The 14,752-nt window shown below is 37.0% G+C and overlaps 1 protein-coding gene across 2 annotated transcripts in view; it reads left to right on the forward strand.

The window, feature by feature from the left end:
• Positions 1–5,214: 5,214 nt before the first annotated feature.
• SLC4A10 (solute carrier family 4 member 10) overlaps positions 5,215–14,752 on the forward strand; it is a 121,964-nt gene continuing 112,426 nt past the window's right edge. For both annotated transcript variants that reach the window (XM_062005200.1, XM_010204760.2), the window contains exon 1: positions 5,215–5,295. In XM_062005200.1, the coding sequence (XP_061861184.1) occupies positions 5,215–5,295 (81 nt within the window). The remainder of the gene's footprint in view (positions 5,296–14,752) is intronic.

A 14,752-nucleotide genomic window follows, 5' to 3' on the forward strand; every position in this document is an offset into this window, starting at 1 on the left:
AGTAACAATATACTGGTAGTTTTTACATACAGTGAAGAAACTTGCCTGAACTTGTCATCTGCCCTTTTTTTTCCCTACTTGTTTGAACTGCAGCAGAGTTTCATCACATTTAGATCTAGTTCTGAATATATGGCAATTGGATATAATCTTTTAGAGTTCTTCCTTTAAGAAAAACGACTGGGTTCTTTCTTCACAATGGATGGGTTCGTGTTGAAGCTCAGCAATGCGTCAGGGTCATTCTCTAAAGCTCTGCAAAGATCGCAAAGATTATTAAAGAATGCATAGACATTTTTTTTAATGCTAAGTCTGGAATAGAAGGGGCTAAATCCCCAGTGGATACAAGTTATATAATTTGGTGATGCTATGCTGATTTATGCCTCTTGAGAGTTTGCCTGCAGCAGAAGCTGGAGGTGATGAGAAGAGATTGGATGAGGGAGAGACCATCCAGGAAAAATTCATCAAATTTGTCATTCTTGAAAGGACCATAATAACATATGGTAAGGCATATCATTTACCTCAGGCTTGGAGGAAAATGATTTCTGCTAGGAGAATATTAATTTTATTTCTTACAGGATCAGCTGACAGGGTAGGCTTACTCCTGGCTGGTCTTCCCCTTCTGTTTTCTCTAAAGGGAAGGATGGAAGCTTGGAAATGTCTTATCTGTAGCAGACAAGCAAGTTGGCATTTTGCCATCATTTTCTACTAGCTGAGAGGATAATGGTAATTATATGTCAAAATTTAACATTTCTCTTCTTTGAAAGAGAACTTCTAAATGCAAAATATTTAGAAAAGTTAGATCTATTCTGAGGCAGATAAGAAGCTGGGATTAGTGAACTGACAAATTTTTCTTAAGAAAAAGTTTTTCTTCCTCTTCAGGGACAAGAGAGAAATGAAAAGGATCAGAAGAAATAAGGGTGTGAGGTGTGCAATATAACTAGACTGTAGCTTTGATAATGTGTAATAATCGGGAGATACCCAGAGCAGCATCGCCCGTCCTGCTGTTTCTTCTGTGGAAAGGCTGGTAGCACTTGCTTTGCTAATAGATTCCACTATTTTTTATTAAATTGTTATTTCTTCATTTATCAGGAAAATGATTTTTCTGTTGTGCTGTACAACATGGAGTCTGAATTCCATCATCACTTTTTTGAGGAGGAGAAAATATTTTCCTGTAGTTCTAGCATCCCCAGTGGTTGTGACTTAGTCCCTCAGTCAGACATATCCATGGACAATGAATAAAAGAAGAAAGGTTTTCCCACGTTACATTGATTTTCATAGGTTACATTGCAGTTAAGATCACAGAATCAAAGGTAGAAAGATTAGCTTTCTTTGAAAATTAGAAAAGCATAGTCACTTTAAATATAACCTATTAATCTTCTAGATATATGATTAAAATTTATCATTTCAGTCTGATTCCAGATTTTCTGGAATACATTACGTGCATAATGTACAATTGCAAACTCTGAGGAGATTTTGTGCATTTTATTTTCTGTGGGTGGTGTTTTTTTTTTCAAGAACAAATATAAACAATGTAAGTGTAGGGTTACTCCTCAGCAGTTTGAGAGAAAGGAGATGTCTGCTGTCTCCTGCATTATCTTCTGGAAATGGGATGCCAGACATCTTGCAGTTGTGTTTCAAGGTGAAATACTGGATAGAAATCTTCCTGTATTTAATTTTTTTTTTTAAAACTGTTTATTAGCCATTGATTCTACTTTGTTGGCAACATGTAGTACAGTGATCCAGATCATTAGGGACTGGCCTGAGTTACAAGCTTGAGTTTCAGTGCTAGGCTACAGCAACACTAACAGCGGAAAGACAGGTGTTGATACGGCTGTGTTAACTGTTAGACAGAGTTGGAACCAAGCAAATATTTTGCAGATTTTTGACTGTGCAGCCATGATTCAGGTCTGGCACTGCTTGTTTCCTGTTTTGTTTTAGAAACATTTTGGTTTCTTTAACCACAATCACGGTTATCTGTAGATGAATTGATTAGCCTTATGTAACGCCTGTTGAAATAATCACAAAAGGAGAGTCTTTGAACAATGTATCATTTGGGAGAATATAGTTGAGTATGTCCATAAAATAGACTAAGTTTTTCTGAGCTAATAAATTGAAATGTATTCTGAATGGTTTTCCTTTTTGCCTAGAGAAGGATATTTATAATAACCTCCCCCCAGTCATTTCTTGGGGGAATTAAATAAGATATATACATCTAGACTAGAGAAAGATAATAGAAAATGTTCTGTCATTAGGATTAAAGGGGAGTGGGCTATCATTAATTACTTTTCAGCTTATTCCACTCAAGCACCAAGGTATTTTTTAATCTGTGTTGATCTGAGCAATCAGCTAAAACTTAAGAACTGATGTATTAACTTTGGTAAAAAGAAATTGCTGAGCTATTTTTACCGTTAATACCACTCCATGTATTGAGATGAAAGCCCGATGTCTTCAGTACAGCAGAAATCCAGTTATTGTTTGTTTGTTGTTTGGGGTTTTCTTTTGGGTTTCAAAACTTATTTCCAATCAGTATTGAGGTTGAGGGCCATCTCCTGATTTTCCTTAGGTCCTGCTCTTGGTACCAGTTCTACTGTACCTTAAGTTTCTGGGTTTTTTTCCGCTTGTTTGTGTTTTCATGACCATCCCTTGTAGAAATATAGGATTGAAAGGCATACTCTTCATCTTTGAGTTTAATTTTTACTTTTGCAGATTTTCAACTTCTGATAGTTAAAAAAATCCCCAAATGTTAATGATGACTTTGTATGTACTTGTTCCAAAATCATTGTGGAATATTTTTACTTTTTCTTGACACTTCCATCTTGACATCTACACTGGTCTCCCCCTTTGTCTTTCATTTACTGAGCTAAACAAAGAAAGGGCTTTCTGTTTCTTCTCAAATTTCCCTCACCATTTTAGAAGCTTTTATCTCTTGCAGTTTTACTTTCTTTTATTAGACACAGATGATCAGAATCAAGAACAAGAAAGATTTTACTAGCGCATCATGTTATTGCATTAATGTTGTTGCCTTTGTACTCTGTGTACACTTCCCACCTCTGAAAGTGTTCAGGGCCAAGTTGGATGAGGCTTTGAGCAACCTGATGTAATGGAAAGTGTCCCTGCAAGGAGGTTTGAACTAGATGGTCTTTAAGGTCCCTTCCAACCTAACTCATTCAACGATTCTATGATACTAGAAGTATCTTCCCTTGTAATTTTAAAATTTGATTGGGAGATTCCCATTTCATATTGACTTGGGAGAAACTCTTTTCCCCTTTTTCTACTGAATCACTCTATTTTGAAGGGCATTTTCTTTCCTTGTGAGTATGCACATAGATTTAGTAATATCTTGCAGGTTGAAGGTGAAGTTGAGAGTGAAGTGAATCCAAGAGTTATTCCAGGAAAAAATTAAAAGTGGCAGCTTTCAAGAATATTCATGATGTTCAAAGTGGCATTCTGACTGCCACTGTCATCTGCAGTAAGAAGATGTGTCATTGATTGTAATCATTGAACCTCGTGATTAACTCTCTTGGGGAACACAAAAAGCAGCATCAGGTCTGGCCTGATCTGGTTCCCTACTGCACTTAAATGCCTCTTAGGGCAGCACTGACTGGCCTCTTCCAGGCTACCGGATACATCACTAGGCACCCAGTTGAATGTGAGGCTGAATTCCTTTTCCATTTAGATGTTGAGTCCTTATTATGAGGCAGTTGCCAACTGTAAAGTGAAATATGTAGTATTCATGGGTGAGGCCAGTTTGCTTTTATCACTGCCATAATGTGAATGACTATAAGCCAAATTTGATTACTTCGAAGTTACTCAGAAGAGCAATTACTACAACTGTATAATAACAGTAATGTTAAACTAACAGAATAGCATCTGGGTGAATTAATTTAGAATCACTTTCTTCTACGTTCAACTTCTGCTTATATTTCAAAGTAAAGGAGGACATCCAGATTCATTTGAATTTCATGCAAGCTGTAGTTAAACTAGGGAAAATTTTTTTTTTTCTCCAAGTTTTATTTGTCTGTAAAATTCAACTGGTAGCACTATGTATTGAGGGGATGTTCCTATGTGTTTAAGGATACAGACTGAGTGCCTCAATAGGACTTTATTACTGTGTGAAAACAAGTAATTTTTCTATGGTTCCAGAATTCAGAGGAATTATTAAATCATAACTTTTTTCTATTTTTTTGGTGACACTGTTTTGCTGTAGTTCTGTGAAGGCATTTTTTTTACTTACTTAAATTTATTGCCATAAGAATGGCAACAATACATATAAATAATGGTTTATTATTATAAATTTCTCTTGCATCAAGTGTGTGTTTTAATAAAGAGTTCAGTTATTACTTTGTAGTCTTAATAATTTAAAAATTACTAAGGAGGATACTGTATGTCTGTTAGCTTGAAAGGTCTCTCATATCAGAAAAAAATCATGCATGATTGTTTTGTTTGATATCAAAGCACATTTTTGCTGTCATAATACTGGCACGTTTTCAAGGCATGCTGTTTTCTGACTGCTAGCAGAGAGTAATGGAAACAATGCAGTGATCATGCATTTTATTGAAAATAAGCACAAAAAATACCTAGGCAAGCAATTCTTCTAATTTAATAGGGACTAGGGTTCATAAGTCTGCGTAAAAAAGCTGTTTCAGTACCACTGAGGTATTTAAATGCCTTCCCGCCTGTGAATTGTTTGTAATTTCTTTCTGGTAATTTTCCTTTGGATCAGATTGTGATGCTGCTTCTGAATGGTGATAGTGCTTGTTGAGGAGTGGTCATGCAAGCAAAATTTGATAACCTCGATATGTCACTTCATCTGCCGTTTTTCTTTTGTTAATGCGAAGCTGGTTGCATAATATCTAATTTCTCCTTTAGCTGACCACAGATGAAAACAAGATCTATAATGGCAGTGCTAGATTTTGTAAAAAACGCAAGTGAGGAGTTGAAGGATGTGGCTTGTTCTGTTTGGATGATGCAGGATTGCTTTAAGCAGTAAGCTTACTGTTTTCAGATGGCATTAGCAGCATCAGTGATATAGCTGTGTCAGCCTCCTTGACTACTGGATGTCTGTAATCGCACGGAGGAAACTGCATTTAAGATCTGATATGAGGGTAATGACTCCAGCACTTACTGATGGACAGAATGGCTGTTAATGCTTTCTTCACTAGCCCAGAAGATTCTGAAAGATAGATGGGTCTGTGATGTACTTTTCTAAGACAGGAAATGCAATTTTTGGGGGTCTCTGGAAATAGAAAGGTCATGCAGCTCGGAACCGGTGAGACGTTAGAGTCTCTAAGTCATCAGGTATGACCTCATGGTTTATATTAATATTTCTAACATAAGGGTTTGTTTTACAGTTTTAGGTCATTTATGATCTCTTTGTGTACATGCTTCATGTTGGATTTGCTACAGGATTTATAGGATAGACTGTTTACATAAGCAGAGTAATATATATCTTGGAAATCTAATCTTGCTGCTTGAATGATGTAAGGTTATTCCATATATATTTTCAACCTTTTTTCTATTGCAAATATGCATTCTTTTAACTAATTCATGGCAGAAGGTTATTCCTTTGATGTAAGTAAAATGACAAAATTGTATTGTATTTATATTTTGCTTTATCTTTGCATGGCACACAAAGCTATTGTGGATGTCTGTGTTTGTCATATGAAATGCAGTATAAGACAACTGTTTACCTACAGTGGCAGGTTATTTAAAACAACGTTATCATGTTGTATAACAGGACTGAGCTATTCTGCAGGCATAGATTTTGCTTCATTTTGCAGTAGTAGATTTTTTTTTTTTTTTGCTTCACTTCAAATCAGTTTTAAAAATAGCTCACTGATCATAACAGTGAAAGTTTGGCAAGATAACTCTGCCCTTTTTAATTATTGCACTGACATGTACTAATACTAATGGATTATAAAAGAGAAGATTAATAAATATTTAGAATGTTGTTTAAAACCAAAATAATTTGACTGAAGCATGTCACATCCTTTTTTGGTTTTAACTGTTGCCAACTTTATTGCAAGGATAATACTTTTTGTATCTGCTAATGTTGTGATGGACAGGAAAGTCAGAGTATGTGCATCAAATATATGGGTATTTTACATAGAGAGATAGTGTCCAGATTTAATGTATGGAGCACAAAATGGGATTGGAGATACTGTTATCATTTTAGGTGTTATAAATGCACCATCACAGTCATTGTTTCTTTTGAATACATTATAGAGCAATTATATTTGAAATTGTAGGAGATGTTTATTTTAAAAGATGATTTTCAGCTCCATCTTAAGAACTTCTAGATGTATTTGCAGAACATTTCCATGGCAACGTGTTTGACCATGTGTTTTAAAAGCTCAACTGAAGCCTGAAAGTAGTGTGCATTTTTTCTGTTGCTTGCTTTACCCTTGTAGAGCAACAATTTTCACATGTATTTGGACTGCAGATTGGCAGAGCTGAACGGTATTTCCTGACCCCCAAAGCATAGGTTTAGGTTGTATTTTCATATTTTCACCTAGAAATATAAATATGTAAAACATGGATTTGATTTTACATTTAGACCTGTATTTTGGTTTCACGCCCATTAACATTTTGTTGGAAATATATGTGTGGCAGACCACAGAAGACAAAACTTGAGAATGTGCAGCAAATTACTTCGGTAAAAATGTCTGTCTTTTCAGTTTTTAATTAGAAAGATATTTGTAAAAAATGTTGGATTACTTTTACTGACCATAATTTATAGTTTCTCAGTCTACTTGTCCAGCTTATATTCTTATTAAAATTGGGGAAAGGCTGCCTTGCTCTTAAGCTTGATTAGGTTTGAATGATTTAACTGTAACCTTTCTTTTCCTACAAGATCTTTTGAATCTGTTAGAATTTATTTTCAGTATTTTAATGTGTTAGTCACAGTGAGTACATTCTGTTTCTTGGCATTGGAATGAAATTCCTGAAAGTATTGGTTTCATGGTATTTTAGTGCTTTGCAGGGTATTTATGGACTTTTTAATAGGATCAACCCTCCTTCCAGCTTCTCTGTTTTCTTTATTCAAGTATAATTTAAAATCTTGACTTACCTGCATTTTTAAGTTGTTCCTGAAGTCTTTGCTGCTTTAAAATAATTATAACTCTGGAATTTTGTGTAACTGAAAGCTGTATCAATATGTCATGTGTTTATTCTAGACTCCGTTTCATCATTTATATTAGTTCTGCAAACTGTGTTCAGTACATGTTTTTGAAATGCATTGTTGATGGTAATCTCCAAATATTGCAATAGGCATCCATTGCAGCCTGTTTAGGATAGAAACTGTATCTACAGAGGAAAACAAATTGACGAGGAATGCTTTCTTGAGGAATTGTGTGTTTAGGTCATTCAATTTTGAAACGATATCAATGAGTATTACGAGTAAGTTTGAATATGTTCTTTCACTCAAAGGACAGAGTCCCATTATAGATCCTTCTTTATTTTGAGGACTAGAGAATAATACCCAAAAGGAATGTATTAAGGAAGTGCTTGTGTAAGAGAAAGAATTACAGCAAGGTAGAGATATACACATGGGAGCAGGGAATTGGACTGAAGTGATCTGAAAACTTAAAATTACGAACGGTTTTGCTTGTTTAACCCTGTCACCTAAAAAAGATGCATTTAAAATATATTTGCTGGTATTTGTACATGTTGCACATATTTGGAGTCATTGAATACAGTGGTAGTGTGTTGGTATCAATAAGAGTTTTTTTAATGTCTTCTATAAAAATATACTATCCTTCTCCAAACCGAGATGATTGCAGCTGTCAATATTTGATGAATGCTATGTAAAGAAGGAACTCTCTAACTAAAGAGTTCTTTCCGTTTGACTATGCTTAATGAATACATGTCTGTGCATATGTGTGTTCGTATCTTTAAGCATTCTTATTTACAGAACATCACGATAAAGATCTTATCATAGAATCATAGAATGGTTTGAGTTGGAGGATTCCTTAAGATCAGATAGTTCCAAACCCCCTGCTATGGGCAGGGACACCTTCCACTAGACTAAGTTCCTCAAAGCCCCATCCAACCTGGCCTTGAACACTTCCAGGCATGAGGCATCCACAGCTTCTCTGGGCAATCTGTCAGATACCTGGCTGCCCTCACAGTGAATAACTCATACCTAATTTAAGTCTACTGTCTTTCAGATTTAAGCCATTGCCCCTTGTCCTGTCACTATACACCCTTGTGAAAAGTCCCTCTCCAGCTTTCTCTCCACCCTCCTTTAGGTACTGCAAGGATATTGTACTGTGTTCCCAGAGCCTTCTCTTCTCCAGGCTGAACAACCCCAACTCTGTCGGCCTGTCCTCATAGGAGAGGTGCTCCACCCCTTTGATTGTCTTCATGGTCCTGCTCTGACTCACTCCAACAGATTCATGTCCTTCTTATGTTGGGGCCTTCAGAGCTGAATGCAACACTGCAGGTGAGGTCTCCCAAGAACAAAGTAGAGGGGGAGAATCACCTCCTTTGACCTGCTGGCCACACTTCTCTTGATGCAGCTCAGGATATGGTTGGCTTTCTGAGCTGCAAGTGCATGTTGCTGTGTCATGTTCAGTTTTTCACCTGCCAACACCCCCAAGTCCTTCTCTGGAGGACTGCTATTAATTCCTTCACTGCCCAGCCTGGATCTCTGCTTGGCATTGCCCTGAGCTGTGTTCAGGACCTTGCACTAGACCTTAATGAACCTTATGAAGTTTCCATGGGCCTGCCTCCCGAGCCTGTCAAGGTCTGTCTGGATGGTATCCTTTCCCTCTAGCATGTCACATTCATCATGTGGCTTGGTGTTCTCATCAAGCTTGCTGAGGGTACACTCAATCCCACTGTCCAGGTTGCTGACAAAGATGTTAAACAGTGCAGGTCCCAGTATTGACCCTGAGGAATGCCACTCATCACCGGTCTGTCCTTGGGCATTGAGCTGTTGACTGCAAGTCAACCAAATGATCCATTTGTCAAATCCGTGTTTCTTGGATTTAGAGACAAGGATGTTATGCAAGACTGTCAAATGCTTTGCACAAGTTCAAGTAGGTGATATTAGTTGCTCTTCTCTTATGCATCAGTACTGTAACCCCACTGAAGGCCACCAAATTTGTTAGGTACAATTGACCTTTAGTGTAGCCAGGTTGGCTGTCAGCAGTCACATCCTTATTTTCCATGTACCTTAGCATAGTTTTCAGGAGGATCTGCTTCATGATCTTGCCAGGCATAGAGGTGAGACTGACTGGCATTTAGTTCTGCAGATCTTCCTTTGTTCTCTCTTTAAAAATAGGGGTTATGTTTCCCCTTTTTCAGTCAGTGGAAACTGAACTGGGCTGTCACAACTTCTGAAATATGATAGCAACTTCATCTACCAGTTCCCTTAAGATCTATGGATGCATTTAATCAGATCCCATGGGTTTGTGCACCTTCAGGCTCCTTACGCACTCTCAAACCTTATCTTACACAGCACTTTGTTTCTTTATGGATGTTTTAGGAACAGTATTAACTAGCAAGTTGTGCAAGTGATCCAGTATTTGTGTCATTTACCAGTTCTAAACATGAGTGCTCACACTCTTGCACATACTGAATTGTGTGGTGCTTTTACTTTTTACATATTACTGATTGCCACTCTGATTCCATACTATTGACTTTTTTTCAATATGATACAGTGCCAATTTTTTAGGAAATGGCAGTACTAGGACAAGTAGGAAATTGTGGCCAAACATTCACAACTGGTAAAACAACACCTGAAGCAAGGAGTACTTTCAGAGAGAGCTGAAGGAATTTGAGTCCTTTTGTCCTACATTAGCCTTCCTCCCAAGAGGTGACCCTATTCTCTGGTCAAATTCTCCTCATTTAGTACTTTAATTCATATACTGAGTCATTGGGCCTAATAACCTAAATTAGGCAAGACTTTTCATATAAATGTGTCAAAAAAGTCTAAGACATAAAGTAACATAGCGTAAATATGTAATAGCTACTTGCAGAGTCAAAAAATGCATAGCTAAATGACTAGTGTTCTAAAAATGCTGAGTTCCATTTAGTGCTCCAAGAACATCACCACATGATCATTCTGAATAATGACTATTTGAAGGAGTTTTACTGATATGCAATATGAAAATATCACAACAGTAATGCCAATGTAATATGTTAAAAAAAAAAGAATCATATTTAGTCTCAACCAATTCCTGTAGAGATGAGATCACCTAAGAAGAAGGAGTAGAGAAGGTGACCGTATTAATGTTGTTAAGAAAGAATGATCATGTATTATTTAGAATGGCCTTTTGGAGAGGATAAGCAATCCCAGCTATCATTCATTCTCACTTGTATTGGGCCTTATAAATAATATGACTGGTTTGTACTGTTTCTCGTTTCTTTGCGAGATGGAATTTATTTTTCCTTGCTTAACTTATATTTAAAAGTTCTTAAAAAAACTACAACCAATACATGAGTGCCATTGCACTACTGTGATGAGGGTCTTTGGTCTCACGAGGATTTATTTCAGTAAAAGCTAAGTGTGAGTTGATCCATAATTCTGGTAAATTCCAATAGATTGTCTGATTAATAACATTAACAAACTACAGAATAAGCTACATAATGCTTTCCATTGTGCCATACTGATTTTAATGTGACCCTAAAAGGGAGAATACCACTTTCCTGAATAATTTTAAAAAATGTATATACTAGTAAGGGATTACAAGATGTGATTGCTGTTAAGGTGAGGAAATACTGCTATTCCCATTTTATTAAGCATATCAATTTTTCCTTATGTTTCAGCCTACTTCTGATACTTTAATTTATGCCAGTTTCCTTTTGCCCTGTCACTGGCCATCACTGAGAAAAGTCTAGCTAAGCCTTTGCTAGCTCCTGTCAGGTATTTGTATACTCTGATAAGACTTCTCTGAGTCTTCTCTTGTCAAACTGAAACAATCCCAGCAATCCCAACCTCTCCTTCTGTGAATGTTGTCCCTTTACTGGACTTGCCCCAGTATGTCCAGGTCTCTCTTGTAAGAAAGAGGCTCAGAAATGGACAGAGTCCTCCAGTTGTGTCTCAGCAGGGCTGTGTAGAGGGGCAGAATCACATTATCTGGTAAGGAAATTTGTCAACTAGTCAATCAAATATGGGAAACTTTGGACAGGTATCCTTGAAAAATGAGTACTGAATGCACCAAAAATTATAAATACTAATGGTTGTTAGTGATCTTGTGGAGAAGAAAAGCTTTGACAATAGCTTTTCCTAATTCATAGCAGTTGTTTTAATGATGAAACCTCCTGTAGTTTTGGAATGTCTTATGTGGAATCTTTCCCCCAATACTAACTGGCATAGGCAGAGAATAACTTCTGAAGAGAAAGGCTAATATTTAATATTTTAAGATAGACAAATTGTAAAATAACTGAATAAAAAGATATCATACCACTAAGTAAAAAAAAAAAAAAAGGAGAAAGGCAAACTATGGGGAACATGAACTCCAGAGATTCATAAGCGTGTTTCTAATCAACTCACCAAAAGTGGTTTGTTAATTTCTAGTGGAAACTCAGAGCACACACAGAGCTCTCAGATGGTCTCAATTGACACAGCAACCATCAAGTGATAGAAAATATTCAGCTTGGTGTATTGTAAAACAGGCATTAAATGACATGAGGGAATTTTGAGGTATTATGAAAACTTGCTCATTTTTTTAATAGCTTCCTCATTTTCCCCCAGGCTGCTTAAAGAAAACAAAAATGCTTATAGGAGCCTTCAGTGACTTAAGATTCATCTATTTCTCTCCTGATAACATGAGTTCACTTGTTTAAATTCTCTTTATTAAAGATGTTATGCAGGCACACAGAGTCATTAAAATATGTGCAAGGAATCATACCCATATGGTTGCTATTCACATTTAATGCAATTAAAGCTTTTCTACCAAAAGCAATATCAGTTTAATGTCTCAATCCTGCGATTAAAATTTTACAGGAAAAGCAGTGTTGCTTTTATGCCTGAATCCTGCAAGTGGAACAGTAGAGAAATATGTTGTTCTTGCATTTTTTAAGGGGAGCTGCAATTGTGGATTACAGTCAGAAGTGCAGTCTGTTTGAAATGTACATGGTGGAGACCTGATATCAGGCTTATTATGTGAGGAGGTTAACTGCTTCAGGAGCGTTAGCACTGAGAGTTAGCCATTCCCATTGGTTACACTAACTGATGTCACTCTTTGGTTCAGTTTTTGAAGATACGTCAGTGCTTCTTTTCAAAGCAAATCAGACTGCCCTGTGAGATTTTTAATGGAGTACACTAAATGATCTTTAGAAAAATCTGGAAAATACAAGCTAATAGTTTTGTTACACTGACAGTAATATAGTGATTTCTTATAGCATTGTATATCCTGCTGGAAAATATTCCTGGGTGCTTAGATTCCACATGCAAGCGTAGGCCTAGTTCTCTGAGCGCTACGAGGGATAAAGCTCAATGTCTGGTACCTGTGATGGGATCTTATCTTTTACAATATCAGTTGTGGTAGTTGGGCTAATATGTGTCAAAAATATGACTTCTTAGTTCACCAAGGCACAGCATTTAACAGACGTGACTGGACATTGCCAGTAAAGTTTACATAACATATGAAATGTGAAACACAGGAAAATGAAAAGCTGCCTTGGCATTCCTCTTTTGCTCCGGAAGGCAGTGATGACCTCTTTCCAGGAACTTGGTTGCCTTGTTGCCTTTGCCAGACTTGTCCCCTCTGCTAGATCTCAATGTACCATCATCAGTCCTTCTGTGCATAGTCGTGAGTGAATTTCTCATTGCTGCTAGTGAGTGTCTTGTAATGACTCACTGGGCTTAATTATTGCCCAGTCTGCCTTCTGCTCTTCTCCTCCTCTTTCCTGAGTGGTTTTCTATGTTGTGGGGTGCAGATATGCTGAAATTTCTCAGCTATCTAACTTCTACTGCAAAGATACATATTTACTGTGGATGTCAGTGAGAGATGTAATCTGTGCTGTCGAAAGTAGTTTCTAGTACTGTCCTGTGTCCTCAACATCTATAGTAACAGCAACCTCAGCACAGATCTGAGACATGCTCTGTGTCCTTTTCTTGTCTGCTTCAACAGATAAGAAGTGTTGAATTGTTTCCTTTTTAGTCTTCTATGCAATTGCTGAGACAGGGATTACCATTTACATTTTTAGCAATGTCTGTATCGTCAGCTGTAAACAAATTTCCTTGGTAATTGCTTAGACTTTATTTCTCTCATGGGTCTCCTTTTTATGTCCATAGAAGTGTCATTATCAATTTCTAGTTTAATTTCCTTTTAATTTTCCTATCTTTGCTAGACTATGCTATACACACCTGTAGACCTCTAATTTAGTATAGGAATATAAAGAATAGCACCTTTATCTTCCTGTATGCAAAGCATGACTGTTTTTCAAGTGAGCTGAAGAATCTTTTGTGCTGTTTATTCAGTCATGGCAAACAAGATTCAGACTCTTTGACTTTGGACAATTTTGACACCTACTTCTCTACAGAGCTGGGCAGCAGGGATCCTATAAAGTAAGTTGGTTAATCCCTGGAGCTGATGCTGTTCCCATAGTGGATGCTTCTGCATTCCCAGTATGTTCATCACCATGTATCATCCTCTCTTGGTTTACAGTTTACCTAGCTGGGACAGGCCTAATGTACACTGATGTAGCAGATAATTGTGGAACAACACGTTTCTTCTCAGAAAACAGCAGGGAGTTACAAGAAGTTTTCAAGACAAGAAGCACCCATGCTCCATAAACTCTCACCCTGGAAGATTGTCAGTGTTAACAAAGGCAGGGTTTTCTTTGCTTTATCAGGGTCCTGGCGCAGTTCTGCTCAGTTTGAACTTACGTGCATTTATAGCTTTTGGTCACTTGTCAGGAGACCCCTTGATCAATCTCAGCATGGGACTGCATATCTCCTTGCAATCTCAGTTACCATGTCTTTCCCTGGAAGATTCCAGGTTCAACTGTTTTCCATCATATCATTCTCCTGAATTTTATTCTTTATAATAGCTTCTGTAAATCTGTCTGTTGCTGGAAACAGGCTTACTGGTTGAGTGATTACAGATACTTTTTGTAAATCTTTTTAGAAGTCAACATCATATGTGTTGTCTTCCAGGTCAATGGAATGGCTAGATTTCCACATAAGTGTGATGCAGCATAACAGTAACTAGAAAACTGAGGAAGCAGGAACATTTAGAATGTGTTTAAAACACACAACAGACAAATACAAGATAATAACGTCACACAGAGTTTCCATTTTTTCCTCAAAGAGATTAAAGAAGTTATCATACCTTTGCTAATCTTTTTCCATTCTTTGACATGAGCATTACTTTTGTGATTCAGAGTGATAAAACGTGAACAAGAATGAGAATAATCACGACTCAAATTTTCAAGATAATAATAGAAGTACCTATTATTGAAACTGTGAACATGATTTATTGACTTGATTGTTATGCTTTTGAAAAGGAGATGTTAGCTAAGTAATGAAATGTTGCTTGTGACTTCCTCCCTGGCACTTTTTTTTTTTTTTAGCAGATGAATAATAACTAAGCATAGAAGGAGTGCTAAACTGTCCATTCCAGTTATTATAAGGTGAATGGGCAGGCCTCCTGACCGCCCTGTGCAAGTCAGATACACTGCTATAAGAAGTGGGAACATTGGCTTTTTCTGGTTCTCTGTTCTTTTTTTTCCCCTCTATAAAAAATTCTGTAGTTGAAATAGAAGCTGTATAGGGAAACACAGTTTCAGTCTTTAGGAGTCT

This window comes from Colius striatus, chromosome 11 (genome assembly GCF_028858725.1).
Source record: "Colius striatus isolate bColStr4 chromosome 11, bColStr4.1.hap1, whole genome shotgun sequence".
Classification (NCBI taxonomy): domain Eukaryota; kingdom Metazoa; phylum Chordata; class Aves; order Coliiformes; family Coliidae; genus Colius; species Colius striatus.